Source organism: Marmota monax, unplaced genomic scaffold (genome assembly GCF_021218885.2).
Source record: "Marmota monax isolate L192 unplaced genomic scaffold, Marmota_monax_Labrador192_F-V1.1 WCK01_AAM20220418_F8-fsc00098, whole genome shotgun sequence".
In the NCBI taxonomy this organism is placed as follows: Eukaryota; Metazoa; Chordata; class Mammalia; order Rodentia; family Sciuridae; genus Marmota; species Marmota monax.
Window position 1 is genome coordinate 1,858,671 of NW_026694639.1, and position 27,698 is coordinate 1,886,368.

Genomic DNA, 27,698 nt, shown 5'->3' on the forward strand with positions numbered 1-27,698 from the left:
TATGAACTCCCATCTCTGGAGTTAGTATTGCTCTGGCAGAGGCGCAGATGTCCAATCCTGTGCTCCCTCTGGTTTGTCAAGTGAGGGATCTAATGGATAATGCGTCCTGGGCACTACCCTGATGGTGTTCCTGGGTTCCTCCAGTACCCAGTATATTTGTGGTCGTGGGCCCCAGAGCATTGGGCTGCCCTGTCCGTTTTTTGGCAATGGAGCCCAATGCCTTTCTCCACCATATCGTGGGTAAACACCTGGTCCTTGTCCATTTTTTGATAATGGAGTACCATCTATGGTGGTTTGAGAATGGCATTCATTAGCCCAATGTCTCCCTCTACGGTATCATGGGCAAATACCCGGTATTCTACCCCTTTGATACCTAGTTTTGTTAAACTCTCCTCCTATGGGGCAATTCCTTTTAAAATGTCCTGTTTGTTCACAATTGTAGCATGTTTTTGGCCTGGCATCTAAAGCTGTTGTACTGCAGCTGCCAAGACTTGCCCTTGCTATTAATGTCTCTACATAATTTAATATATGTGTTTAAATCTCCATGTTTCCATGGTCTAATGGGCTCCTTGCACCATCTGTTTGCTTGTTCATAGGCTAGCTATTTAATTAATGGCATTGCTTATTCTGTATCCCCAAAAACTCTGGTAGCTGTTTGAATAAGCCTAGATTATTATACAAATTCAGCATAAGGTTCATTAGCTCCTTGTATTACCTTAGATAATTGACCTTGTAAATCTCCATGTCTTTGTAAACTCTTCCATGCCCTAACCACATCTGCAGCAATTTGTGAGTGTATGGCAGGATCATATGCAATTTGTTGCTGCTGACCCTCACAAGGTCCCTTTCCTAACAACATATCTAGATTTCTCTGAGGATAGCCGGCTGCTGCATTTCGCCTAGCCGTCTCCGTGCAAAATTCCTCATTGGCAACCTTCCATAACAGGTATTGTCCTCCATTTAGCACAGCTTTACACATACTAGCCCAATCTGCTGGCGTCATGTTCAAATTGGTAATGGATTCGACCATGCTTACAGTGAAGGGTGCTTGAGGACCATAGGTTGTTACAGCCTCTTTTAGCTGCTTCACTGTTTTGAAATCCAAAGCATGGTGAATTCGCTGCCCTCCTGCCTGCTCAAATATAGGGCATGCTAATCTTTGAGGTCCTGTCTCAGGATCCCATCTATCAACTATGGGGGTTGGGGGCCTCCAAGCATATGTTGTCTCCATAGGTGGAGCTGTTGGTCCCTCTATCTTGCCTCCTCGGATTGGTTTGCTCCTTGCTCCGCTGCCTGTGGACCCCCGCTTCCATGTCCCTGGTGGGCACAGTACCCCGGAACCTCCACGCCCATGGTTGCTAGCCTGAGGGAGCCCCCTTTCATCTCTTCTTCCTCATCCACCTGCCACACAGACAACGAGGGCATGCGCCACACCTGCGAAGATGCTTCTGGCAAAACGCCAGGTGCCATCCCGACTCAGCTGATGCTCAACAGTTAAGCACCCCTGAGTTCAATACCCAACCAAAAAAAAAAAAAAAAAAAACAAAGTATTTTAAACTTATAATACTCACACTGCAATATAACATTTTTGTCAACCACAAAGCAGATATATGACCATGGTCCCACAACATTATAATCCAGGTGAAAAATTAATACTGTCCAATGAAATTACAGTGATCATAATGTCCTAATAAAATGCAATATTCACATTTGTGGCAATTCTAAAGAAACTGACTATGCTACCAGTAGTATAAAAGTATAGCACATACAGTTACACATAGTATATTAATAACATGTCAATGATAATAAAGTACAGATTCACATACTATTTTTTTTTTTTTAAGTTGGTTAGGGATGTGGTTAAATGACAGAGCACTTGCCTGGCATGAAGAAAGCCCTCGGTTTGATCCTTAAGCACTACAAAAAAACAACAAAACTGCAAAGCAACCTTAGGCAGGTCATTTAGGAGATATTCCAGAAGAAAGCCTTGTTACTATAAGTGATGACGGCTCCATACTTTTTTTTTTCTGTTCTAGGGACCACACGTGATCTTGCTTATGCTTAGGCAATGTTGTACCACTGAGCTATACCCCCAGGTTTTCATGGATATAACTGCCCTGAAAACATTCCAAGAAGTCAACAGAGTGATATTGATGTTCCTAAACCTTGTATAAGCCTGGGTTTCTACCTTTTTTTTGAGAGAGAGAGAGAGGGGGGTGGGGGGAGGGAAGGAGGGAGGGAGGGACAGAGTGAGAGAAAAAGAGAGAGAGACAGGGAGGGAGAGAGAGAAGAGAGACAGAAAGAGAATCCCTTTTCCAATATTTATCCTTCGGTCTTCGGTGGACACAATACCCTCACCCTAAGTGGTACCGAGGATCGAACCCAGCGCCCTGAGCATGCCAGGTGAGCGCGGCACCGCCCAGCTACATCCCCAGCCCTCTACCTTCATTTTTAATGAAATAGTTTTAAAAGGCTAAAAAAAAAAAAAGGAGGTGAATGTAAAAATTTTTTAAAAAATAAAACCAAGGACTAGAGATTTGGCAAGAATCACCCTGCACAAAGCATGGGGTATTATCCCCAGCACTATAAACAGTTGTTTGGCGTGGGTGGGGGGTGGCAACCAAACAAAGATGCAAGAAAAACTAAAAACTATTGGCATTTTGGGTTTTGTTTGGTTTGGTTTTTGGTTTTTGGGGGGTTTTTTTTGGTTTTTTGTTTGTTTCTTCCTGTGAACATTCGGATGTCATTTATAGAAAACATGTTTGCAGCCACGCATGGTGGGTGTTACATTCCTATAGTCCCAATGACTCAGGAAACTGAGGCAGAAGGATCACAAATTTGAGGACAGACTCAGCAACTTAGTAAAGTCTATCTCAAAATAAAAACTAAAAAGAACAGGGAATGTAGCTCAATAGCAAAACATCCATGGGTTCAAACCCAAATACCAAAGAACTTTTTTAAAAATTAATTAAAAAAAAAAAAAAAAGAGAAAACAAAACATGTTTGTAACCAGGTGGGATCCACTCAGGAAGCTGAGGCAGAAGCATTACATGTTAGAACCCAGCCTTGGCAATTTAGTGAGACACTAAACAACTTGGCAAGACTCTGTCTCAAAAACGTGGGGGGAGGGAGTGCTGGGGATGTGGCTCAGTGGGTAAGTGCCCCTGGGTTCAATGCCTGGTATTAAACAAAAAAAAAAAAAGTAAAAGGAATGGGAATGTAATTCCATGGTAGAGCATCCCTAGTTTCAATTCCCAGCTCCATGAAATAAAGAAATAATGAACTGCAAAAAAAAACATACTACAATCAACTAACTACAATGAACCTCAATAAAAATTAGAAATTTTAAAGAATTCTTTAACCAGCTTAAAAAAAAAAAAAAGTTATCCACAATCATAACCTTCAGAAAATTCTAGACCCAAATTTACAAGTGAATCCTACCAAACACATAATAATGTCAATCTTACACAAACGCTTCCAGAAAAACAAAAAGAATACCTCCCCACTTGTTATGAGACCAGCATGACATTAATGTCAAAATCTGATACAACTATAATAAGGAAAGAAAGCCACAGATTAATTTCTTCAATGCCAACCAGGCACAGTGGAACAGGCCTATAATCCCAGCTACTTGGGAGGCTAAGGCAGGAGCAATGAAAAAGTATGAGGCCAGGGCTAGGGTTGTGGCTCAGCTAAAGAGTACTGGCCTAGCACGTGCGGGGCCCTGGGTTTGATCCTCAGCACCACATAAAAATAATGATATTGCGTCCATCTACAACTAAAAAATAAATTATTTTTAAAAAAAAAAGTTTGAAGCCAGCCAGGCACAGTGACACATGCCTGTAATCCTAGCAACTCGGGAGGCTGAGGCAGGAGAATCACAAATTCAAAGCCAGCTTCAGCAAAAGTGAGGGGGCTAAGGAACTCAGTGAGTCTCTAAATAAAATACAAAAAAGGGATGGGGAGGTGGCTCAATGTCAAGTGCCCCTGAGTTCAATCCCTAGTACCCGGAAAAAAAAGTATGAAGTCACATCCTGAGTATCCAGCAAGACCTTGTCCCAAAATAAATTGAGAATGGCCCAAAATATGGCTCAAAAGCAAAGCTTGGGTTCAATCCCAGTTATCACAAAAGAAGAAATACATAAATAAACAAGTAGATGCCAAGATCCTAAATGAACCATTAAACTGGATCCCACAATAATAAGAGTTTATTCTGAGAAAATAGGTTAACTTTCAAAAATAAATCAGCATAATTCTTGACAAAATAATGAAGGGGAAAAAACAATCTCAAAAGAGGCAGAAAACTATCATGGAATGAGTTTCCTATCAGTTAACTTTCATGGTATCTCATGACTTAATATATTCATGTTTACATATTTTAAAATGGTACTGAGATAGAAATCTTGATTCTTATGATAACTTCAAATGGAAATTTAAAAATGAGTATAGGTTCAGTGTCTTTCTAATATGCTTGCTTGGGACCAGAAGTGTTTCATATTTGAGATTTTCAATTTTGAAATATTTGCATAGGCTTTACCAATTGAACATTTCTATTTGAATATTTGAAATATTCCAAAATCCAAATTTGATACTCATACGTGTCATACTTTGAAGCATTTCAGATTAGGAATGCTCATCCATTTCAGATTAGGAATGCTCATCCTATAATATAGGAGACAGAAATCAGAATTTCTTTATATTCAAGCAACAAAAATCTTTAGGGTATTAAAATTAACATTTACTACTAACATTATCTGTGTAGAGAGAAATAAAAAATTTATTATTGTTCACCTGTCTCAGGAGGATTGTGAGTTCAAAGCCAACCTCAGCAACAGCGAGGCACTAAGAAACTCAGTGAGAGCCTGTGTCTAAATAAAATACAAAATATGGTTGGGGATATGGCTCTGTGTGGAGTGCCCCTGAGTTCAATTCCAAGTGCCCCAAAAAATTATTGTTCAAAAGTTTCAAATATAATTCCATTTTAAAAAAAGAATCAAGAGGGGCGGGGGCTGGGGCTCAGAAGTAGCATACTTGCCTGGCATATGTCAGGCACTGGGTTCAATTCTCAGTACTACATATAAATAAAGGTCTATCAACAACTAAAAAATAAAACTAAAAAATTAAAAAAAAAAAAAAAAAAGAATCAAGGTTTGTGGCTCAGTGGTAGAGCGCTTGCCTAGCATGTATAAGGCACCAAATTCAAGTCACACAATAAATAAATAAAAGAAAGTCCAATGACAACTAAAAAACTATTTAAAAAAAAAGAATCAAGATTTTGATGAAGTATGTTGATCACTCAACATGAAATAGTCAATGCTTAAGTTTGTTCACACAAAAAAAACTGTCACTACAAAAAATTACTGAATTATATCCACTACTATGAAAAATATTTGAGTAGTAAACACTGATAAAATAATAGTACTACCACTATAGTTTTCAATATTTTTAAAAAATTGTATTTTCCCCCCCAAAATTCTCTGTACTGGGCTGGGGCTGGGGCTCAGTGGCAGAGAGCTTTCCTGGCACATGTGAGGCACTGGATTCGATTCTTAGCACCACATACAAAAATAAGCAAAATAAAATAAAAGTCATGCTCTCCATCTACAACAACCAAAAAAAAAAAAAAATTTTTTTTAAATCTCTGTACTTACCCCCATTATCTGTTCTTTTTAAAGCTCCATCCTTATGGGGACATAGTTCACATCTCTAAAAAAAAAAGAAAGAAAGGAAGATATTATTTTATTTCAGATTACCAAAAGTACATCTTCCCTACAACTTCAAAACTATAGAAAACATGGAAGAACAGTTTTTGTATTAGTTGCCAAGTATATTCCAGAACATTCCTAACAAAATAACTGTTCTTAATGACATGTGATTTTCCTCAGAGCACCAAATTAACAACTTCCCCCCTTCTCTGGATACTAGGGACTGAACCTAGGGGCACTCTACAGTGAGCTACATCCCCAGCCAATCTTTTTTTTTTTTTTTCCCAATTTTGATAAAGGGTATTACTAAGTTGTTTAGAGCCTAAGTTACTACCGCTGGATTTGAATTTGTTATCCTCTTACCTCAGTAACCCTCCCAAACCATTGAGATTACAGGCATGCGCCAACACACCTTGTTTAAGAACTTCTTTTAAAATATGGTATTATTTTTAAACATCCTGCCACAGTTTTTAAGATTTTACATTTATAAAAACAAAAAAGGCCAGACACAGTGGTATGTACCTACAGTCTCAGCTACTCGGGATGCTAAGGAAAGAGGATCAGTTGAGTCAGGAGCCTGAGACCAGCCTGGGCAACATAGCAAGGCCCCTCTTAAAAACAATACAACAAACAAAAAAGATACTCTCGACATAAAAACTAGGGCAAGGTTTTGGCATTTATCTATATCTATTTACTTTCTAAGATCAGTTAATATTACTGTAGTCTAGTAGGTCTCGTTTCTCCTACAATAAAGAGATAAAATCCATTGTAATTGCCAGCACACAACCACCCCACAAAAAGAAGATCAAACCAAAAGAATTTAGAATGTTGATTTAAAGTGGCAAGGCATGATCTCACCTACGCAATGACCTCCTCTCTAAAACTACGTTATTCTAGTTACTCTTATTACACGGGCCAGGCACAGTGGCATATGCCTGTAATCCCTGGAGGCTAAGGCAGGAAGATCACAAATTCAAGGCCAGCCTCAGCAACTTGGCAAGACGCTGTCTCATAATAAAAAATAAAGCCGGGTTCGGTGGTACATGCCTACAATCCCAGCAGCTCAGGAGGCTGAGGCAGGAGGATCATGAGTTCAACGCCAGCCTCAGCAATGGCGCAGCGCTAGGCAACTCAGTGAGATCCTGTCTCTAAATTAAAAAAAAAAAAAAAAAACACAAAATAGGGGTTGGGATGTGGCTCAGTGGCCGAGTGCCCTTGACTTCAACCCCTGGTACCAAAAAAAATATATAAAAAATAAAAAGGGATGGGTATGTGGCTCAGTGGTAAAGCGCCCCAGATTCTATGCCCCCCCCAAAAAAAATTATTGTGGATCACATTCTTCCACTCCACCATTTCTTTTTAAGATCGTCAAGAGGTCAGATTTAAAAAGAATATAACAGAGTAAGTTTGAATACATTGCTCTACTATGGAGAATATATTCCTAGAGCTCACACTGACTATTATTTATATCTCATCTCATCTTATTCCCAAAAGAAGTTTCATAGCATACAACACAGTACACAATAAATTACCAAGGAAAAATAAGAGTAAGAAATAGTAAATAAAAACATCAAAATGCTAAGTCATTGTCTTCCAGTATTTTACTCTAATTATCAACTTAACTCTTTAGCACCTCCTTTTTTATTACCTAATAATCTTTTTTTTTTTTTAAGGTAGGGAGGGCTGAACCTTGAGGTACTCTACCACTGAGCTACATCCCCAGCCCTTTTTCTTTTTTTCTTTAATTCTGGGATAAGCTCTAGATTGATTGCTGAAGTTGGCCTTGAACTTATGATCCTCCAGATTCTGCATCCTAAGTAGCTGAGATTACAGGGGTGCAGCAAAGCCCCAGGCTTGGCCATACCCCACTTTCTAACCTTACATTTAGTCACCACATTTTACCCTTACTCCTCCTAAATGCTGGTGAGACCTGACTCTCTTCACCTCTACAATTACCTTTCTGCAAGCCAACCTACCTCTCTCATCAGGACCACTTCAATGACTTATGTTTTTTGGTTTGTTCAATTTTTGTTTGTTTGTTTGTTTGTTGTTTTTAAGTAATGGCTATGGAACCCAGGGCCTCAAGCATGCTACACAAGCACTTTACCTCTGAGCTACATCTCCCGTGCACTCTTAACCAATCCCACTAACGCACAGTAAGAACTGGCTAACCTCTATTCTTCCCTCAGGTCCTTGCTTCAAGATACTTCATCAGAGACAGTACCTCGAAATCACCATATTAGGTTAGGTATCATAAAGTACCTATACCCTCCTTCTTAGCATATTGATGTATATTAATCTACTAAGATACAGGGGATGAAACCCAGGGCCTAGAGCATGCTATCCAAGTGCTGTACCTCTAAGCTATATCCCAGCCTCCAATATTTACTCTTAACCACCTCCACCAATGTACAGTATGAACTTTCCACAACAACACAATGAACTCCAAAAAAAACAATTATTAGCAATAATAATTGCTAAGTTATGTATGCAGGAGCTGGAGTTGTGGCTCAGTGGTAGAGCGCTTACATAGCATGTATGAGGCACTGGGTTCGATTCTCAGCACTGCATATAAATAAATGAACAAAATAAAGGCCTATTTTTAAAAAATAAAAAAAGGGATCTCTTTTTTAAAAAAAAATAAGTTATGTATACAATTAAGTTTATTTCCATTGATAAATCATAAGCTCCATTTCATGACTTATAGCCCTAACATCTACCACAGTCATCAGACACAATAACCAAAATACAAGACAGAGGAAGAAGAAAACAAAAACAAGCACACTTGGGCTGGGGCTCTAACTCAGCTGCAGAACGCTTGTCTAGCATGTGTGAGGAACTAGGTTCGATCCTCAGCACCACATAAAAATAAACAAATAAAGTAAAGTCATTCGGTCCATCTACAACTACAAAAAAAAAAAAATAGCACACTTGATAAAAAGCAATAATTTGGTTCTATCTGGGAATGTAGCTCAGTAGAACACTTGCAAACTATGATTAAAGCTCTAAATTCAATCCCTAGCACCACAGAATACAAAACATAGTTCTAAACTATAAAACAAACTTGGCACAGTAACTTATTCCTGTAATCCCAGATATGTGGGAGTCAGAAGGACACTCAGTTCAAAGCCAACCTGGGTAATTTAGCAAGACCACTTCTCAAAATAAAAGTTTTAAAAAGAGATGGGGGAGCTGGGGTTGTAGCTTGGTGGTAGAGCACTTGCCTAACGTGTGAGGCACTGGGTTTGATCCTCAGCACCTCAGCACCATATAAAAATAAATAAATAAAATAAAGGTATTGTGTCCATCTACAAACTAAAATATTTCAAGAGATTGGTGAGGGGGAGATATGGGGATATAACTCAGTGGTAAAGCATTTGCCTTTCATACATGAGGCCCTGGATTCAAATGCTAAGATTGCAAAAGAAAGAAAGAATAGACTCTGTAACTATAGAAATAAGCTATACAACAACCTTTCCTTCACAGAAAGGAAGCACTATTAGTAATGACTTATCTGGAAAACAAAGAATTTCTAATGTAAGTGTAATTAAATCTAATATCAGGACTATATATCTAGACTTACATTGTCTTTTCCCTGGTTTCTTTTTCTTTTTGTAGTACTGGGGAATGAACCCAGGCCCCAGTCCTGATAGATTATCCTTTCAATGATTAGGTATAGATTATCCTTTCAATGATTAGGTATAAGAACTGTTGGGCAGGGGCTGAGGTTGTAGCTTGTAGCTCAGTGGTAGAGAACTTGCCTACTATGTGTAAGGTACTGGGTTCAGTCCTCAGCACCTCATAAAAAAAAAAGTAAATAAAAAATAAATAAATAAATAAAGGTGTTTTAAAAAAGGAACGGTTGGGCAAACAGGGAAGAAAGAATTCACATAATACCCTAAAACCACTTTGTGTACAACCAGAGATGAAAAATTATGCTCTACATGTATAATAATTATAATACATTCCACTGTCATATGTAAATTTTTAAAAAATTAACTTAAAAAAAACCCTAAAGCCTTTCTGATCTTTAATGTAAACTCAAAATGTCTGAATAACAATGGGGGAGGCAGGTATTGAACTCAGGGGCATTCAACCACTGAGCCATATCCCCAGCCCTATTTTGTATTTTTTTTTCTTTCTTTTTAAGAGACCCTTCTCACTGAGTTGCTTAGTGCCTCACCATTGCTGAGGCTGGCTTTGAACTCATAATCCTCCTGCCTCAGCCTCCCAACCTGCTGGGATTACAGGCGTGCGCCACCATGCCCAGCTTCCAAAATAACAATTTCAATACAGTAATTAAAAGCAAAAATAGAGACTGAGGTTGTGGCTCAGCAGTAGAGCGCTCACCTAGCACTTGCGAGGCCCTGGGTTCAATCCTCAACACCATGTAAAAATAAATACAATAAAGGTATTGTGTCCAACAACAACAAATTTTTTTTTTAAGCAAAAATAATAGTCACACCTAAGAAATCAAAATGTTCTATCTTAAAAAACCCAAAGCAATAGAATAGACAATTCACAAAGAGATTCTGGGAGGATGGGGATGTGGCTCAGTACAGAGTGCTTGCTTAGCAAACATGAGGCTCTGGACTCAATCCCAAGCCCTTTAAAAAAAAAAAAAAAAAAAAAAAACTTTTATAATTAAAAAAAGATGAATCCCAACCAAATAAAGTAAAGCTTTTGGTAAAAGATAATTCCTAGGGTACAGATGTAGCTTAGTGTTCACAGGAATGAGGCCCTGGGCTCAATCCCAAATGGAAAATAGGGCACAAGACAACAAACTATCTTCCACTGTTGATGACACTATAATACAGTTCTTTTATAAAGCAATTTAGTAATATGAATCATAAAAAATGTTGACTCAATTACTTCATTCCTACAAAGGAAATAATAAATTACATTTATCAAATATTATATGCTGTTTTTTACATCATTTATATACTTTAAGACACAAAAAATATGTGTACAAATATTTTATATGGTCATTTATAACCCTAAAATTTTTATGATGGGAGTGATGGCACACATCTACAATCCCAGCCACTCAGCAGACTAAGGCAGGAGAATCCCAAATTGATGGACAGCCTGATAGAGTCAGTATCAAAATAAAAAGGGATGGGGTATAGCTCGAGCACCCTAGCTTCAATCCAAGTACCACCCCCCCAAAAAAAGAATCCCAAGAAGAACCAGACATTAGAATTAGCAGAAAAGGGTTTTAAAATAAATATTACAGCAAAGTTCTATATGAGGTTAATAAAAATGTACCTACAAATAAAATAGGAAATCTCAATGAAGGAGAAAAACTATTAAGAAGAAGAAGTGTATACAGACTGGGGATAAAACAATGGTAGAGAGCATGCTTAATTAAGATGGTAGATTCAATTCCCAGCACCAAAAAAATGAACTGAATGCAAAAAAAAAAAAAAAAAAAAAAAAAAAACTAAAACTGAAAGAAGCAAATATGTAAAGTGAAAAATTCACTGAATTTAGACTTAAGAACTAAAAAAGACAAAGAATAGATATAATGATATTGAAGCTATATCAACAGAGAATATCTAATGTAAAAACAAACAAACAGGATTTCAGGGACCTAGTAGATGGTACCAAAGGGTCTAATATATATAACTGAAGGCCTGGGAAAGAAGAGTGGTAAGAGGAGAGGAAGAAGGAAATGAAATGAGGCAGGAAAGTGTTTTCAATAAATAATGACCAAATTTTCTCTCAATCCCAAGAAAGATAAATTCACAGATTGAAGCAAGCTTTTTTTTTTTTTTTTTTTTTTTGCCTTCTGTATGTGCTTTTCCGCAAGGAGCCAAACTGCTTGCGGAAAAGCACATACAGAGGGCAAAAGTCTAAACAGTGAAAAAGAAAAAAAGGATGATACATCATAAACAAGGACACAGTGATTAGAAAAATGGTCAATTTTTCTTTTTATTTTATTTTTCCTGGTTTGGGCACTTTACCACTAAACTATATTCCCAGTCCTCCTATTTATTACTTATTTTGAGATACTGTCTTGCTAAATTGCTGAGGCTGGTCTTGAATTTATAATCCTTTTTCAGCCTCACTCCCAACCCCGTCTAGTTAATGAAATTACAGGGCCTTGCTAATTTGCTCAAACTGATTTGAACTTGAGATCTTCCTGCCTCAGCCTCCAAAAACTGCTGGGATCACAGGGATGTGCCACCAAACCCAGCCCCCAATTTCTCTTTCTCTTTTTTTTTTACATTTATTTTTCAGTTGTAGTTCGACACAAATACCTTTATTTTGTTTATTTATTTTTATGTGGTGCATATATATATATATATATCCATGTAAAACATCGTTCAAAGATAGTTAAATAAGATATTTTCAGCTACAAGAACACAAGCAGAACTCATCAGTAGCAAGCATGCATTGTAAAAATGAACAGGAAATTCTTCAGAATTAAGGAAAATGATATAGAAAACTCAAATCCTCAGAAAGCAAAGAGCACCACAAATGGTAAACACATGGGTAAAGATAAAAAAAGACTTAGCTTTTAAGTTCCTAAGATTATATATGATAACTGAAAGCAAACCAAGTAATATTATCTTCTGGGGATTAAAATATATGTAGATCTAACACATATGGCAAGAGTTTAAATGACAAAGGACAGAAGTAAATCGAAAAATCTAGCAGTTGCACAACATATACAATTTACACAGCATTAAAATATTTAAATAAGGGGATGGGGTTGTGGCTCAGTGGTAGAGCACTTGTCTGTCATGTGTGAGGCACTGGGTTCGATCCTCAGCACCACATTAAAAAATAAATTAATGTTTTGTGTCCATCTACAATTAAAAAAATATTTTAAAAAATTTTTAAATAAGTGATACACTCTACAAATAGGATGAAAAAAGGAAATACGTTGAAATTACTAGAGATATGGGCAAAAGAATTAAGTTGGATCCCTACGTGATATCATACACAAAAATTAATTAAAGATGGATCATGGTTCTAAATGTTAGAGCTAAAACTATAAAATTCTTGGGGAAAAACATAGTAAAACTTTAGGTTGGACATGATGGTATATGCCTGTAATCCCAGATACTCAGAGACTTAGGTATGAGGATCAGTTGAGTCCAGGAGTTTAAGAGCCATCTGAGCAATATAGAACCCAAGACCCAACTCAAAAAAAAAAAAAAAAAAAAAGGCTGGGCAGAGTGGCGCACACCTGTAATCCCAGTGGCTCAGGAGGCTGAGACAGGAGGATCATGAGTTCAAAGCCATCCTCAGCAATGGTGAGGCACTAAGCAATTCAGCAAGACCCTGTCTCTAAAGAAAATACAAAATAGGGCTGAGGATGTGGCTCAGTGGTTGAGTGACTCTGAGGTCAATCCCCAGCCCAGGTTCAGTAGTGCGCCTCTGTAATCCCAGTGATGCAGGAAGCTGAGGCAAGGCCAGCCTTAGCAATTTAGCAAAATCGTGTCTCAAAATAAAAAATAAAAAGGCCTGAGGAAGCAGTTCAGTGATAAAATGCTGCTGGGACCAGGCATTGTGGTGCATGCCAATCCCAATGGCTTGGGAGGCTGAGACAGGAGAATCACAAGTTCAAGACCAGCCTCAGCAGCTCACCAATGCCCTAATTAGGCAACTTAGTAAGATTTTGTCTAAAAAAAAAAAAAAAAGGCTGGGGATGTAGCTCAGTGGGGTAAAGCGCCCCTGGGATAAATCTCCAGTACCAAAAATAAAAAGGAGGAGGGATGGAAAAGGAAAAGAAAGAATAATAAAAACCTCAGGACTTGGTTTAATAATGGTTTTTTGGCCACAACACAAATAGCAGAGACAACAAAAGAAAAAATTGGTAAATTGGAATTTACCAAACTCAAAACTTTAGTGCTGCAAACAATATCATCATGAAAAAGATAGCCTCCAGAGAGGAAAAAATATTTACAAGTCACCTATCTGATAAAGACACTGTATTAGAATATATAAAAAGCTAACCACTAAAAAAAAAAAGATATACAACCAACTAAAAATCGGGCAAAGAATCTGAAAAATTATTTAAAGAAAAAATAAAAATGACCAACAAGCACATGAAAAGAATCATAACATTGTTAATCATTAAGGAAATATGAATCAACACCCCAATGAGGTGCTACTTTATGCTCACTAGGATAGGTAAAACCAAATATCAAATAATAACATACCTTGGCAAAAATAAAGAGAAATTGAAACTTCCATGTATTACATGTAGTAATGTAAAATGGCACACCTCTTTAGCAGTTTCTCAAAAGATTAAAAATTAGCACATGGCTAAAAAATCCTCCACCCAAGGGAATTGAATTGGTACATGAATGTGCATAACAGTGCTTTTTAAATTTAAAATGAATTTATTTTTTAACTTATACATTAAAAACATAAAAAGCTTGGGGCTAGGGTTGTCGCTCAGAGGTGCAGCGCTGGCCTAACACATGCAGGGTCCCTGGGTTCGATCCTCAGTACCACATGAAAATAAGTAAATGAAATAAAGGCATTGTGTCCAAATACAACTAGAAGAAAAAAACCATAAAAAGCTTACATATTTATAGGGTACCAGATGATATGGTGATAAACTTGTTGAAACTAGATGAAACATCTATCTCCTCATTTATCATTTCTTGATGGTAACACTCAAACTTCTTTCTTCCAGATTTTTGAAATGTACATTTTTTGTTATTAATGGTGGTGTCTTTGTTTTCTGTGGTGCTGGGGATGGAAACAAGGACTTTGCACATACTAACCTAATCCTTTACCACTGAGCTATTTACCCATCCCAACATTATTGTTATCTATAGTCACCCTATTGTGCAACAGAACTTCTTACTCCTCATAACAGCGTAATGTATACAGCCCAAATGCAGATAAAATCTAGGTCCATACAATGAAATATTTTTGGACAATAAAAAGGAATAAAGTTCTAATAAATGTAGGCACATACAGTGAAGCATGCCTGTAATCCCAGTAACTCAGGAGAGGCTGGGGCAGAAGGATTCCAAGTCCAAAGACAGCCTCAGCAACTTAGTGAGGACCTAAAGTAACTTAGCAAGACCCTGTCTTAAAAAATAAAAAGTGCTGGAGATGTGGCTCAGAATTTAGGCATCCCTGAATTCAGTCCCTGGTACACCCTACCTCCCACCCTCCACTGCCAAAAAAAAAAAAAGAAAGAAAGAAATGTCCAGAAGAAGCAAATCAAGAGACAGAAAGTACACTGTGGTTGCAAGGAGCAGGAGAAACAGGGTAATGGGGTGGGATTGCTAATGAACCAGAGCTTCTTTTGGAAATGATAAAAATGTTCTAAACTTGATTCTATTGATGGTGTCACAATTCTGTCAACAGTTCACTAAAAACCAATGAATTATATATTTAAAATGGTTCAGCTCTCAAGTATAATAATATACATACTATAGAGTACATATGTACATACTCTATAATACATACTATATAGCTCTATAGTATGTTGTTATTTGATTTTTAAAATAATTCTGAGTATATTTAAAAGTTATTTATAAGTAAATCCAAAGCATTAAAAAAGATGAGATGCAAAATTTAATGAAATGGTAGACTTCAACCCAACCAAATAATTACATTAAATGTTAATAGACTAAAAAATAAGGGACTGAATAAAAGAGTATGTTAACACAAATATGAAAAATTAAAACCAAGCTGCATGGTATTTATAAAAGACACCCTTTTTTTGTTGTTGTTTTTGAGATGGCATCTTATTTTGTTACCTAGGCCGCTCTCGAACTCCTAGCTCAAGTGATCCTCCTGGCTGATCTTCCCTAGTAACTGAGATTATGTGCACACGTCACTATACCCAGCTGAGACACACAATTTAAAAACATAAACAGGTTAAAATTAAAATGGATAAAAATGGAAACAGCAGATGATGGATTATATAGTAAAGACAAACAGGAGCATTTCATGATAATAAGCGTCAAGATGATGATGTAATAATCATAAAGGTAAGTTGAATACAGCAGCACATATCTATAATCACAGTTATTCAGGAGACTGAGGCAGGAGGATCACAAGTTCAAGGCCACCCTGGGCAACACAGTGAGACCCTGTGTCTAAAAATTAAAATTGCTGGGGATGTGGCTCAATAATAGAGTACCACTGGGTTCAATCCCCAGTGCTGCAAAAAATAAATAAATGTGTGTGCCTAATAACAAATTTTCAAAATACATGAAGTAAAAATTATCCAAAGTAAAGGGATAAACAGCCAGGCCCAGTGACGCAAGCCTATAATCCCAGCGGCTTAGGAGGCTGAGGCAGGAGGCTTACAAATTCAAAGCCAACCTCAGCAAAAGCAAGACACGAGGTAACTTAGTCACATCCTTTCTCTAATTTAAAAAAATATAAAACAGGGCTGGGGATGTGGCTTAGTGGCCGAGTGCCTGAGTTCAATCCCTTGTTCCAATAAAAAAGGTGGAGGAAATGGGGGGGGGGGGGGGTAAAACAATTCCCCACAATTTGATTTTTTTTTAATATTTATTTTTTAGTTATAGGCGGACACAATATCTTGTTTTTTAAGAGAGAGAGACAATTTTAATATTTATTTTTTAGTTTTCAGCGGACACAACATCTTTTTTGTATGTGGTGCTGAGGATCGAACCCGGGCCACACGCATGCCAGGTGAGTGCACTACCGCTTGAGCCACATCCCCAGCCCTCTTTATTTTATTTCTATGTGGTGCTGAGGTTTGAACCCAGTGCCTCATGCATGGTAAGGTGAACGTTCTACCTCTGAGCCACAACCCCATCCCAACAGTATGATATTTAACATCTCTATCTTTGTAACTGACCAAACTAGACCCCTCCAAAAAAAAGGAGAGAGAGAGAGAGAGAGAGGAAGAAAGAAAAAAAATCAATAAAGACACAGATAATCTGATCAAAGCTATAAACCACATATTCTTTTCAGGTAAACACTGGTACATTCAACATGAAAGACCACATTCTTGGCCACAAAACAAATACAATGAATTTAAAACCACTGAAATCAGACTATGTTCCCTGGCCATATTAGAAAAAAAGCAAGATAGCCACGCTTGGTAGCACATGCCTACAATCCCAAAGACTCAGAGACTGAGACAGGATAATAACAAGTTTCAGGCCGGCTTCAGCAATTCACCAAGACTCTATCTCAAAATATATATATATATATATATATTAAAAGGGCTGGGACTCAATGGTAAAGTGAACCTGGGTTCATTCCCTAGCAATGCAATAAACACACACATAAGGAAGGAAGGAAGGGGAACATCAAAGTTGAAATTGCAAACTTAATCTTTTTTTAAAAAGGGAAATGCACAAATCATCAGTAACAAAATATAAGAGAATTATCACTTCAGAACCCAAAGATATTAAAGGGAGAATACAATTTGGATGAAATAGAAAACTTCTCCTTCTTTGGCAGTGCTGGGCATGGAACCCAGGGCCTCGTGCATACTAGTCAAGCATTTTACCAATAAACTATATCCCCAATCCAATAAAATGCAAAAGTTCCTGGAAAATCCCAACTTCTCAAAATTGACAAGATGAAACAGAAAATCTGGGAAGGGGGAGGGGGGTGGGAGGAAAGGGGGACGGGGAGGGGAGGGTAGAGGGAGAGGAGAGAAGAGGAGGGGAGGAGAGGGGAGGGGAGGGAAGAGGAGGAGAGGGGAGGGGAGGGGAGGGGAGGGGAGGAGAGGGGAGGGGAGGGGAGGGGAGGGGAGGGGAGGGGAGGGGAGGGGAGGGGAGGGGGAGGGGGAGAAAAAGAAAACACTAGGCTCAGATGTTTTTCACTGAAGGTAAATTCCTTCAAACACTTTCAGAAAATAGAGGAAAAAATGTTTTCCAAATCATTTTCTAAGTTCAGCAAGAATAATACTAATACCTAGGACTAGGAATACTATCAACACCTGACAAAAAAAAATTACATGTACATAGATGCAAAAATATTGAATATTAACAATTTGAATCTAGAAATAATTTTTTTAAAACAGGTAATACACCATGAAGAGGCAGTCTATCCCATGAACACAGGTTACTATAACACTGGAAAATGAAACAATGAAAATTCACTATAGTAATTTTTTAAAATATATCATCTCAATCAGTATGGAAAAAGCATGAGAAAACTAAACATCCATTTATGTTATAAACTCTCAGAGAACTAAGACAAATCTTAAGAGAACTTAAAACTTATCTGATAAGATAATCTTATTATATAATCATTGAATCTTATTCAACTTATGTATTATGATTTTATTTTACATTCTGCATTTTTGATGCTTTGACATCTTGAGGCTCTGCGAACTCCAGAGAGACCACTCCTCCCAGGGTTAACTAATTTCTAGACAGGAAAACAACCTGCCAGGTCTATATCTTTTATGTGCAAACCAAGGAATCCAGAGCCCATACATACCACTAATGATCTTACACTTTAGGTCACAAGATCCCCTTCCTCTAGCATCCCAAGGCCAAGGACTCAAAACCACAAAAGTCCCTATGCCCCAGAGCCCTAGAAATTATTCAAACTTGACAATTCTAACATACTTACCTTTCTTCACCCATTATTTCCCTATGGTTTCCCTTTGTTCCCTCTGCCTCCTGACCCAGCCCAGTGTTTCTCCATGTGGCCCTACTATGGTATGACATGCTTCCTCCTCTTCAGACCTATAAATATAAGTGAGAGAGAGAGAAAGAGAGAGAGAGAGAGAGAGAGAGAGAGAGTGTGTGTGTGTGTGTGTATGTGTGTGTGGTTTTGTTGCTACTAGGGATTGAGCCCAGGGGGCACTTTACAACTGAACTACATCCCCAGCCCTTTTTATCTTGAGACAGGGTTCTCACTAAATTGCTTAGAGCCTTGCCAAGTTGTTGAAGCTGGCCTCCTGCCTCATTCTTCTGAATTGCTGGGATTTCAGCCGTGCACCACTGCATCTGGATCAAACTGTATTTTCAATAGCAGTTGTGTTCCTGATCTGTTGGCTTTGCCATTCCTGAATAATAAAACCTATATTTGAAATAATCTGATAAAAGTTATTAATAAAGTCTACAGCTATGGGGCTGGGGTTGTGGCTCAGTGGTAGAGTACTTGCCTAGCACGTGTGAGGCACTGGGTTCAATTCTCAGCACCACATATAAATAAATAAAGTCCATCAACAACCAATAAAATATATTTTTAAAAAAGTCTACAGTGACACTGTAACACAAAATGCTCTCCTTAAATAATGGAAACAAGATTAACTACAATCCATAATGGAAGATAATAAAAGAAACACAACTGGAAAAGGTAAAAACTGTGGGTGTTGTTATTTGTGCTGGGCTGCAACCCAAGAGCCTCACACGTTAGGCAAGAACTCTACCAATGAACGACATCCCTAGCACAAAACTGATTTATGACATGAGATCACCCACTAGAAAAATCTTAAGTAATCTACTTAAGCATAAGCAAGGTCATAAGACACAAGTCAATATACAAAAATCGATTCTATATCCTAATATATATGCTAAGAATTAGAATCTTTTTTTTTTTTTTTTGGTACCAGGGATTGAACTCAAGGGCACTCAACTACTGAGCCACATCCCCAGTCCTATTTTGAATTTTATTTAGAGACAGGGTCTCACCGGGTTGCTTATCACCTCGCTATTGCTGAAGCTGGCTTTGAACTTGTGTTCCTCCTGCCTCAGCCTCCTGAGCAGCTGGGATTACAGGCTGTGTGTCACTGTACCCAGCAGAAATTGAATTTTATAATACCACTTTACGATAGCATCAAAAGCTATTGTATTTACTTATTTAAAATATATAAAAATTGCAGGGCTGGGGTTGTGGCTCAGCGGTAGAGCACAAGACCCTAGGTTCGATTCTCAGCACCATATAAAAAAAATAAATGAGTGACATAAAAGTATTGTGTCCAACTACAACTAAAAAATAAATATTAAAAAAAACTAGTCTGGGGATGTGGCTCAAGCGGTAGCGCGCTCACCTGGCATGCATGGGGCACTGGGTTCTATCCTCAATACCACATAAAAATAAAGACATTGTGTCCACCTAAAACTAAAAAATAAATTAAAATTTTTTTTAAAAACTGCAGCAAAATTTTTTAATCATGTCAGAGAAGAAAATACTGAGGAATAATTTTATTGCATTTACTTATTTTAAATAAATAAAAATTGCAGCAAAAAAAATTTTAAATCGTGTCAGAGAAGAAAATACTGAGAAATAAATTTTAAGATCGAGACCAAATAAAACTACAAAATACTGATCAGAAAAAAACAAAAAAGGCCTAAATAAATGGAGTGATGTAGTATGGTAGTGTATAAGAAGATTCAAAGATTGTTATGTCAATTTTCCTCATAGTTTTCCTTGATAGATCCCATTGGCCTTTTTGGGAACACTGGAAAAGCTGATATCTATATAGAAATGTAAAAGATGTAGAATATGCAAACAATATTGAAAAGTGGGGGAAAGGCTGGTCTTGGATTCTAACTTCAAGATATATTATAAAGTTACAAATCATGTGATGATAATAAGACTAGAGGCACAGATCAATGGTACAGAATAAAGATCCTGAAAGATGGCCCACTCTTTGTTTTTTAACATTTTTATTCGTTGTTGATGAATTTTTTTTATTTTATTTATTTATTGGTATGTAGTGCTGAGAATCAAACCCAGTGCCTCACACATGCTAGGCAAGTGCTCTATCACTGAGCCACAATCCCAGCCTATCTTTTTTTTTTTTTTTTTGTGTGTGTGTGTGTGTGTGTAAATGGGGAGGGAGGTGGTTACTGGGGATTGAACCCTGGATGATCTACCTCTGAGCAAAATCCCAGCAATTTTAATTTTTTAGTTTTGAGACAAGGTCTCACTGAATTTTTGAGGCTGACCTTGAACTTGCAATCCTCCTGCTTCAGCCTCCTGAGTATCTGTGATTATAGAGATTCTATAATTACACCCATTATAGAGATTCTACTTATGCAGCCAGCCATGTATTCCACCAAAGCAATCCAGTGAGGAAAAAAAATTCTTTTCAACAAATGGTATGAAAACAATTGAATAGCCATATACAAACAAACAAAAAAAAAATGAAGCGCACAAGAAATAATTTGAGATGCATCACAAACCTAAATATAAATGAGCAAAAACAAAAGCTTTTAGAGGAAATAAAGGAAATTACCTTCATGACTTCGGGGTTAGGCAAAAGTCTTAGCTCACAGTAAGCAATAACTATAAAAGAAAACACTGATAAATTAGACTTCATCAGATTTAAGTATTTCTGCTCATCAAAAGGCACAATTAAAATAAATAAGTAAATACAGACCTGGGCAAAGTATTTACAAAACATTTATCTAACAAAAGACCAGTATCTAGGACATATAAAGATCTTCTGAAACTCAAAATAGGCAGGAAAAGGAGGGGAAGGGAAAGGGAAAAGGAAAGGGAAGGACTTAAAGGTCTGAACAAACTCAAGAGAACACTGGAATGGTCAATACACAAGTTAAAACATGCTCAATAATATCACAAGTCATTATGAAAATGCAAATCATCACCAAAAGGATATCATTCTTCGAGTCAAAATGGAGTAAAGGGGATTAGATTTAGCTTTCTTGTATGAAATAATAAAAACCTAAAACAATGAACAAAACAATAACACTGAAGAAATCAGACAAGTAATGTAAGACAGTGTGATCCTTGAGAAACAAGAAACAAATGACATAAGTCATACAGGTGCCCAGCTTACTGAGAGACTTTCCAGGTCGAGGAACAGGGAGAAGGAACTCAGGCAGAGCCTGTGGTCTCCCCAAGTTGAGGAAACGAAGCTGGGAGTCCAAGGAAGTCAAGGTGGCTAGAGCTCACAAGGGAGACCAGCACTGAGTAGAGAGCTGGAGAGAGAAAGAGAAATGAAGAGATCTACAAAGGCTCACCCTATAATTTTTGGTTGAGTAACAAATCATCACTTGCATGTGAGGGACCTACCCAAGGCCAGGAAGAGAACCATCAAAAGAATTAGAGAAAAAAATGACCAGAACTTAACAGAATGAGGTGAACCATACTTATTCCCAAAAGCCAGGATGGAAACCTAGTAATTCATATCATATCAGAATACAAAGGAAATGCTTCAGAAGAAAGGGGGGAAAAAAAAAACCTACACATAGCTCCAGTCCATTCAAAGAAAACTAAGCAAGATTCAAGAAGCACACTCTTTTCTAGCAACTTAATGGTGTCACAGAACAAATGCTAAATATTTTTAGGCATACAAAAACAAAGAAAAAGGTATAATGCACAGGGATCAAACCATCAACCAAAATTTATAAGACTTATAAGAAGTTGCAAATTCATTCCCATAGTGAAACTAAAACCAATTTAACCCATCCTCAAATGACAGAATTAGCAGACAAGTCCTTTAAAACAGTTATAACTAAATATCACATGATCAGAAAGAAGAAACAAAATAAAAATTAGAGATTTTAAAAATTTTAAATTCTAGAGATACAGATTACAGATCTCTAAGATACTATGAGATCTATGATACATGAAAGCAAGTAATAGTTACTAATTTAAATGAAATGGGAAAATACTTTAAAAAGTAAATAAAACTTGCCAGGTGCGGTGGCACACACCTGAGACAGGCTGAAACAAGAGGATAGCAAGTTCAAAGCCGGCAAGCAACTCAGTGAGACCCTGTCTCTAAATAAAATACAAAAGAAGTCTGGGAATGTGGCTTAGTGGTAGAGTGCCCCTGAGTACAATCCCTGGTACAAAAAAATTAAAAAGTAAATAGAACTTAACATTGCAATAACTTCAAGAGGCCAAATATACTTGTCATTAGAACCACAAACAAAATAATGCAAAAAAAACCTACAGAAGTTAACAATACTTTTTGATATTTTGTGAAAATTAAAAACATATGTAACAAGGCACTCTTTCAATAAACACCACCACTAGAAAAAAGAAAAGTAGTATATATCATGATAAAACTGACAAAAACAAAAATAAAAACTCCTCAAAGCAGCCTAAGAAAAGAGTCATGTTACTACATGTTACAACATCAAAATAAAGTTGAAATAGGGCTGGGGTTGAAGCTCAGTGGAAGAGCGCTTACCTAGCATGTGTGAGGCACTGGGTTCGATTCTCAGCACCACATACAAATAAATAAAAAATAAAATAATCATGAAAAGTCTCAACAACTAAAAACTAATTTAAAAGAAAAAAAAGAGGGCTGGGGATATAGCTCCGTGGTAGAGAACATGCCTAGCACGTTTGAGGCACTGGGTTCGAACTTCAGCACCATGTAAAAATAAATAAATAAAATAAAGGTATTGTGTCTATCTACAACTAAAAAAGTATTGAAAAAGAAAAAAAGAAAGTTGAAACAGTTACATTAATATCATATAAAGTAAATTTTTAAATAAAATTATTACAAAAAAAAACAAGAGGATCCTGTCATAAAAATAATGAATTAATTGTTTAACTCATACAGGAAAAAGGGATATAATTCAGTGGAAGAACACATTTGCCTAGCAGTGTGAAGGCTTAGATTCAACCCACAGAATTAAAATCAATCAATTAATTAATTAATTTTAAAATCCACCTTCTTTAAAAAAAATTTTAAGGTGTTAAGTCATACTGATTTTCTGACCACAGTGAAATTACTTTGGAAATCAACAGCAGGAAAATAATCATGAAAAGTCTCAACACTTGGACTCTAAATATATTTTAAAGTAAACCACTGGTCAGAACATAGTGGTAGAAAACTTGCCTAGCATGCAAGAGGTTCCGGGTTCAATCCTCATTGCTACAAAAAATAACAACAAAAAAAAAAAACCACAATGGGTCAAAAACTAAAGAGAGAAAAATGAACATAATTTAAGGCACTTAACGTAATAATTAAGAAGAAAATTTATAGCATTAAGAGCCTATATTTAAAAAGAAATAGCATAGAAGTACATGCCTGTAATCCCAGATACTTGGGAGGCTGAGGCAGAAGTTTGAGGCCAACCTCAGGAACTTTACTAAGACCCTGTGTCAAAATAAAGAGTTGGGGATGTAGACTCAGTGGTAGAGCACTTGCCTAGTATGTTCAAGGACCAGGGTTTAATCCCCAGTACCGCAAAAAATAAACAAACAAACAAAAAAGTGGGGGTGGGAGACTTAGAAGAATCTGAGAGAGAAAGAGTGTGTGTATAAGAGAGATAATAAAGATCAGAGCAGAAATCAATTAAATAGAAGTAAAACACAACAGAGGAAATTCAATGAAATCAAAGGACGCGCTGGAGTATAGTTCAGTTGGTAGAGTGCTTGCCTCACATGAACAAGACCCTGGGTTCAATCATCATCATCACACACACAAAAATCAAAGGACAGAGTTCCACTTCTGGGAAGATGGAATAGACATACTGCTCCCTCTTTTTCCTCACTAAGTACAATCAAAAACCACGAACACTAAAAATAAATATATTTCCAAAACTGAAGTGAAAGACCCAAGGTATAATGCGGCAGTGAGTTTCCTGAGTATTTCTTTTTCCTAGGACGCCCTACTCTTGCAATGGAAGAAATTAGCAACCAGGATGCATCAATGGGCACAAACCAAAAAACAATGTTAAAGCCTAACAAAGTAGGACACCTGCTTGCCTACTATGCATGAGGCCTTGGGTTCAATTCCCAGCATCACACGTGAAAAATATATAAATTTAAAACTCCCAAAATAGAAATCTGAAGGCCCAGATGTTTAACTGGAAAACAATGCCAAATGTTGAAAGAATTAAAACCAATTCTGGCTCTCTAAACTCTAACCAACTCTCCTCTAAAAATGAAAAAGGAAGGAGAACTTTCCAATTCATTATGTGAAGCTAATATTACCCTAATAATATAACCAGACAAAGAAAATATAAAGGGAATACTATATAGTAAAATCCTTAACAAAATTACACAGAATCCTACAACATAAAAAAAAGAATTATATGCCATAACCAAGTGGAGCTTATTCCTGAGTTGGTTAAATATTCAAATATCAATTAACATATCTACCATATTAGGTAAGTAAAGAAAAAGACAACTGTCAGCTACTGCATACAAAGTAGTTGATCAAATTCAATGCCCATTCATGATTTTAAAAAGCTAAGAAAATTAGCAATAAAGTATAGGTGTACACTTCCTCAACTTCATACAGAGCTTCTACCAAAAAAGCACAGTTAAAGCTGGGCACAGTGGTGCATGCCTATAATTCCTGCAACTTGGGAAGCTGAGGCAGGAGGATTACAAGTCTGAGGCCAGCCTCGGCAATTCAGCAAGGCCCAAAGCAACTTAGAACCTTTCTGAAAATAAAAAAATAAATCAATCAAGAGAGCTGGAATGGGCTGGGGTTGTGGCTCAGTGGTAGAGCGCTTGTCTACTACGTGTGAGGCCCTGGGTTCAATCCTCAGCACCACATAAAGACAAATAAAGTAAAGGTACTGTGTCTAACTAAAACAAATTAAAAAAAAAAAAAAAAAAAAGAGCTGGGGATGTGGTTTATTGGTTAAGTACCCCTGGGTTCAATCCCCAGAAGAAAAAAATAAATTAATAAGCGTGCCGTTACTATAGTACTAACTACTTATCACCACTGAGTGAATGCTTCCCTCTAAAGTCAAAAACATTTCTTTATTCACTCTCAACACTTTTAATGAGCACAGAGCTCGAATTTCTAGCCACAAGTCAGACAAGAATAAAAGGCACACAAATTGGAACCAATATAAAAATAATCCTACATACAAATGACATCATTATCTGTACAGTAAATCCCAAGGAAACTACAATAAAACCCTTAATTTAGCAAAACTATAAGATAAATATTTAAGTCAAATATATTTTCACATACTATCAAGGAACTCCAAAATAAAATATATATTATTATTCACAATTGCTCCCTCCAACATTAAATACTTAGATATAATCTACAAAACATGTTTATAACTGATATAATTAAAAGCTATACAACACTGATATAAGAAATCAAAGAATATCTGAATGACTTTAACATGTCCATGGATTAAAGACTCAACATGTTTGGCTGGGGTTGTGGCTCAATGGTAGAGTGCTTGCCTAGCATGTGTGAGGCACTGGGTTCAATTCTCAGCACCACATATAAATAAATAAAGGTCCATCAACAACTAAAAAAAAGACCCAACATGTTAAAGATGTCAATTCTCTCCAAACTGATATTTAAATTTAATGGTATTCCAGTCAACACACCATCAATGTTTCTAGATACATTTATATGAAATTATTCTAAAGTGTGTATATGTACACATGCATGTTTAAAACAACAAAGCAACTTTACAGATAAAACAATTTTGAAAATAAAATCAGCTGTTATCAATCTGATTTCAAGAGTTTCCACGCTACAATAATAAAGACAGGGTGGAGCTGGGCACAGTGGCTTATACGTATAACTCAGCTACTCAGGATGCTGAGACAGAAGGTCACATGTTTGAGCCCAGCCTCAGAAACCTGGCAAGATCTTGTCTCAAAATAAAAAATAAAAAGGACTACAGATGTAGCATCCAGAGGGACTGATGAACAACTCAATGGAACCGAACAGAAAACTCAAAAACAAACTGAAATAAACTAAGTCTAACTGATTTTGGACAAAGGTACAATTATTCAATGGAGGACCAGAAACACTTTTCAAAAGATGGCACTGGAGCCAGGCGTGGTGGCACATGCCTGTAATCCCAGCAGCTCAGGAGGCTTAGGCAGGAGGATTCCAAGTTTAAAGCCAGCCTCAGCAATTTAACGGGGCCCTAAGCAATTTAACAAGACCATGTATCAAAATAAAAAATAAAACAGAGCTGGGGATATGGCTCAGTAGGTTAAGCGCCCCTGAGTTCAATCCCTGATACCAAAAAAAAAAAAAAAAAAAATGGCATTGGAGAATTTGGACACCCAAAGCAAAAACCATGACCTTGATCTCAGTCTAATGCCTTACACAAAAATTTATCCAAAATATATCACATATTTAAATTTAAAACAGAAAACAACAAAATTCTAAAGAAACAGAAGAAAAATCTTCAGGATCTAGCATTAGATAACAGTTTATCAAACTTGACAGCAAAAGCATGACCCATAATAAAAGGAAAAACTTACAAATTGCTTCATCAAAACTAATAAATCTGGGGCTGGGATGTAGCTTAGCTGTACAGCACTTGCCTAGCACACGTGAGGCCCTGCATTCAATTCTCAGACCACCACTACCACCACTACCACCCCCACACACACACACACACACACACACCACACACAAATAACAAGTCAGAGAATCAAGAAGTTATGAACTATTCAAAATAAATACATGTATGAAATGAAAATGTCCCTGAAAAAGCCAGCCTCAGAACTGGCATATCTACTACACAAAGACTTTAAAACAAGCATTTTTTAAATGCTCAAAAACCTAAAACAAATAAATAAAAAAAGGTGAAGAAAACAGTGTATGAACCAATTGAAAACATTAATAGTTAGAAAAAATAAAATTAACCAAAAAGAAATTCCCAAGCTGAAAAGCATAAAAACTAAAATAAAAATTTCCCTAAAGGAGTTCAAAGCAGATCAGAGCATGCAGAAAATCGGCAAACTTGAAGATAGGACATAGAAATTATCAAGTCTGCAGAATAGAAAGAAAAAGACTGAAGAACAGTGGCATATACCTGTAATCCCAGTGGCTTAGGAGGCTGAGGCAGGAGGATCGCGAGATCAGTCTCAGCAAAAGGGAGGCATTAAGCAACTCAGTGAGACCCTGTCTCTAAATAAAATACAAAAAAGGGCTGGGGATGTGGCTCAGTGGGTAAGCCTCCCATTAGTTCAATCCCTTGTACAAAAAAAAAAAAAAAAAGACTGAAGAAAAATGAACATGCCTAAGGAATCTATGGAACCAAATAGGTCAACATTTGCATTGTTTAAATCCCATAAGAAAGAAAGAAAGAGACAAGAAGGATATCTCATTGAAAACTTCCCATATTTTATAAAAGA

At 36.9% G+C, this 27,698-nt stretch overlaps 1 protein-coding gene across 15 annotated transcripts in view; it reads right to left on the reverse strand.

Annotated features, from left to right (window-relative positions):
• Nucleotides 1-27,698, reverse strand: part of Mllt10 (MLLT10 histone lysine methyltransferase DOT1L cofactor) — a 193,926-nt gene that overhangs the window by 144,567 nt on the left and 21,661 nt on the right. For 11 of the 15 annotated variants that reach the window (XR_009224754.1, XM_058572285.1, XM_058572290.1 and 8 more), the window contains one exon: nt 5,652-5,706. Coding sequence is in view for 12 of the 15 variants with exons in the window: in XM_058572285.1 (XP_058428268.1) it covers nt 5,652-5,706 (55 nt within the window). In the remaining 3 variants the exon portion in view is untranslated. Of the gene's footprint in view, nt 1-5,651; nt 5,707-18,254; nt 18,360-20,871; nt 20,922-21,435; nt 21,520-27,698 lie in introns of those variants that run through there. The other 4 variants (XM_058572286.1, XM_058572287.1, XM_046423038.2 and 1 more) reach the window with 3 other exon arrangements.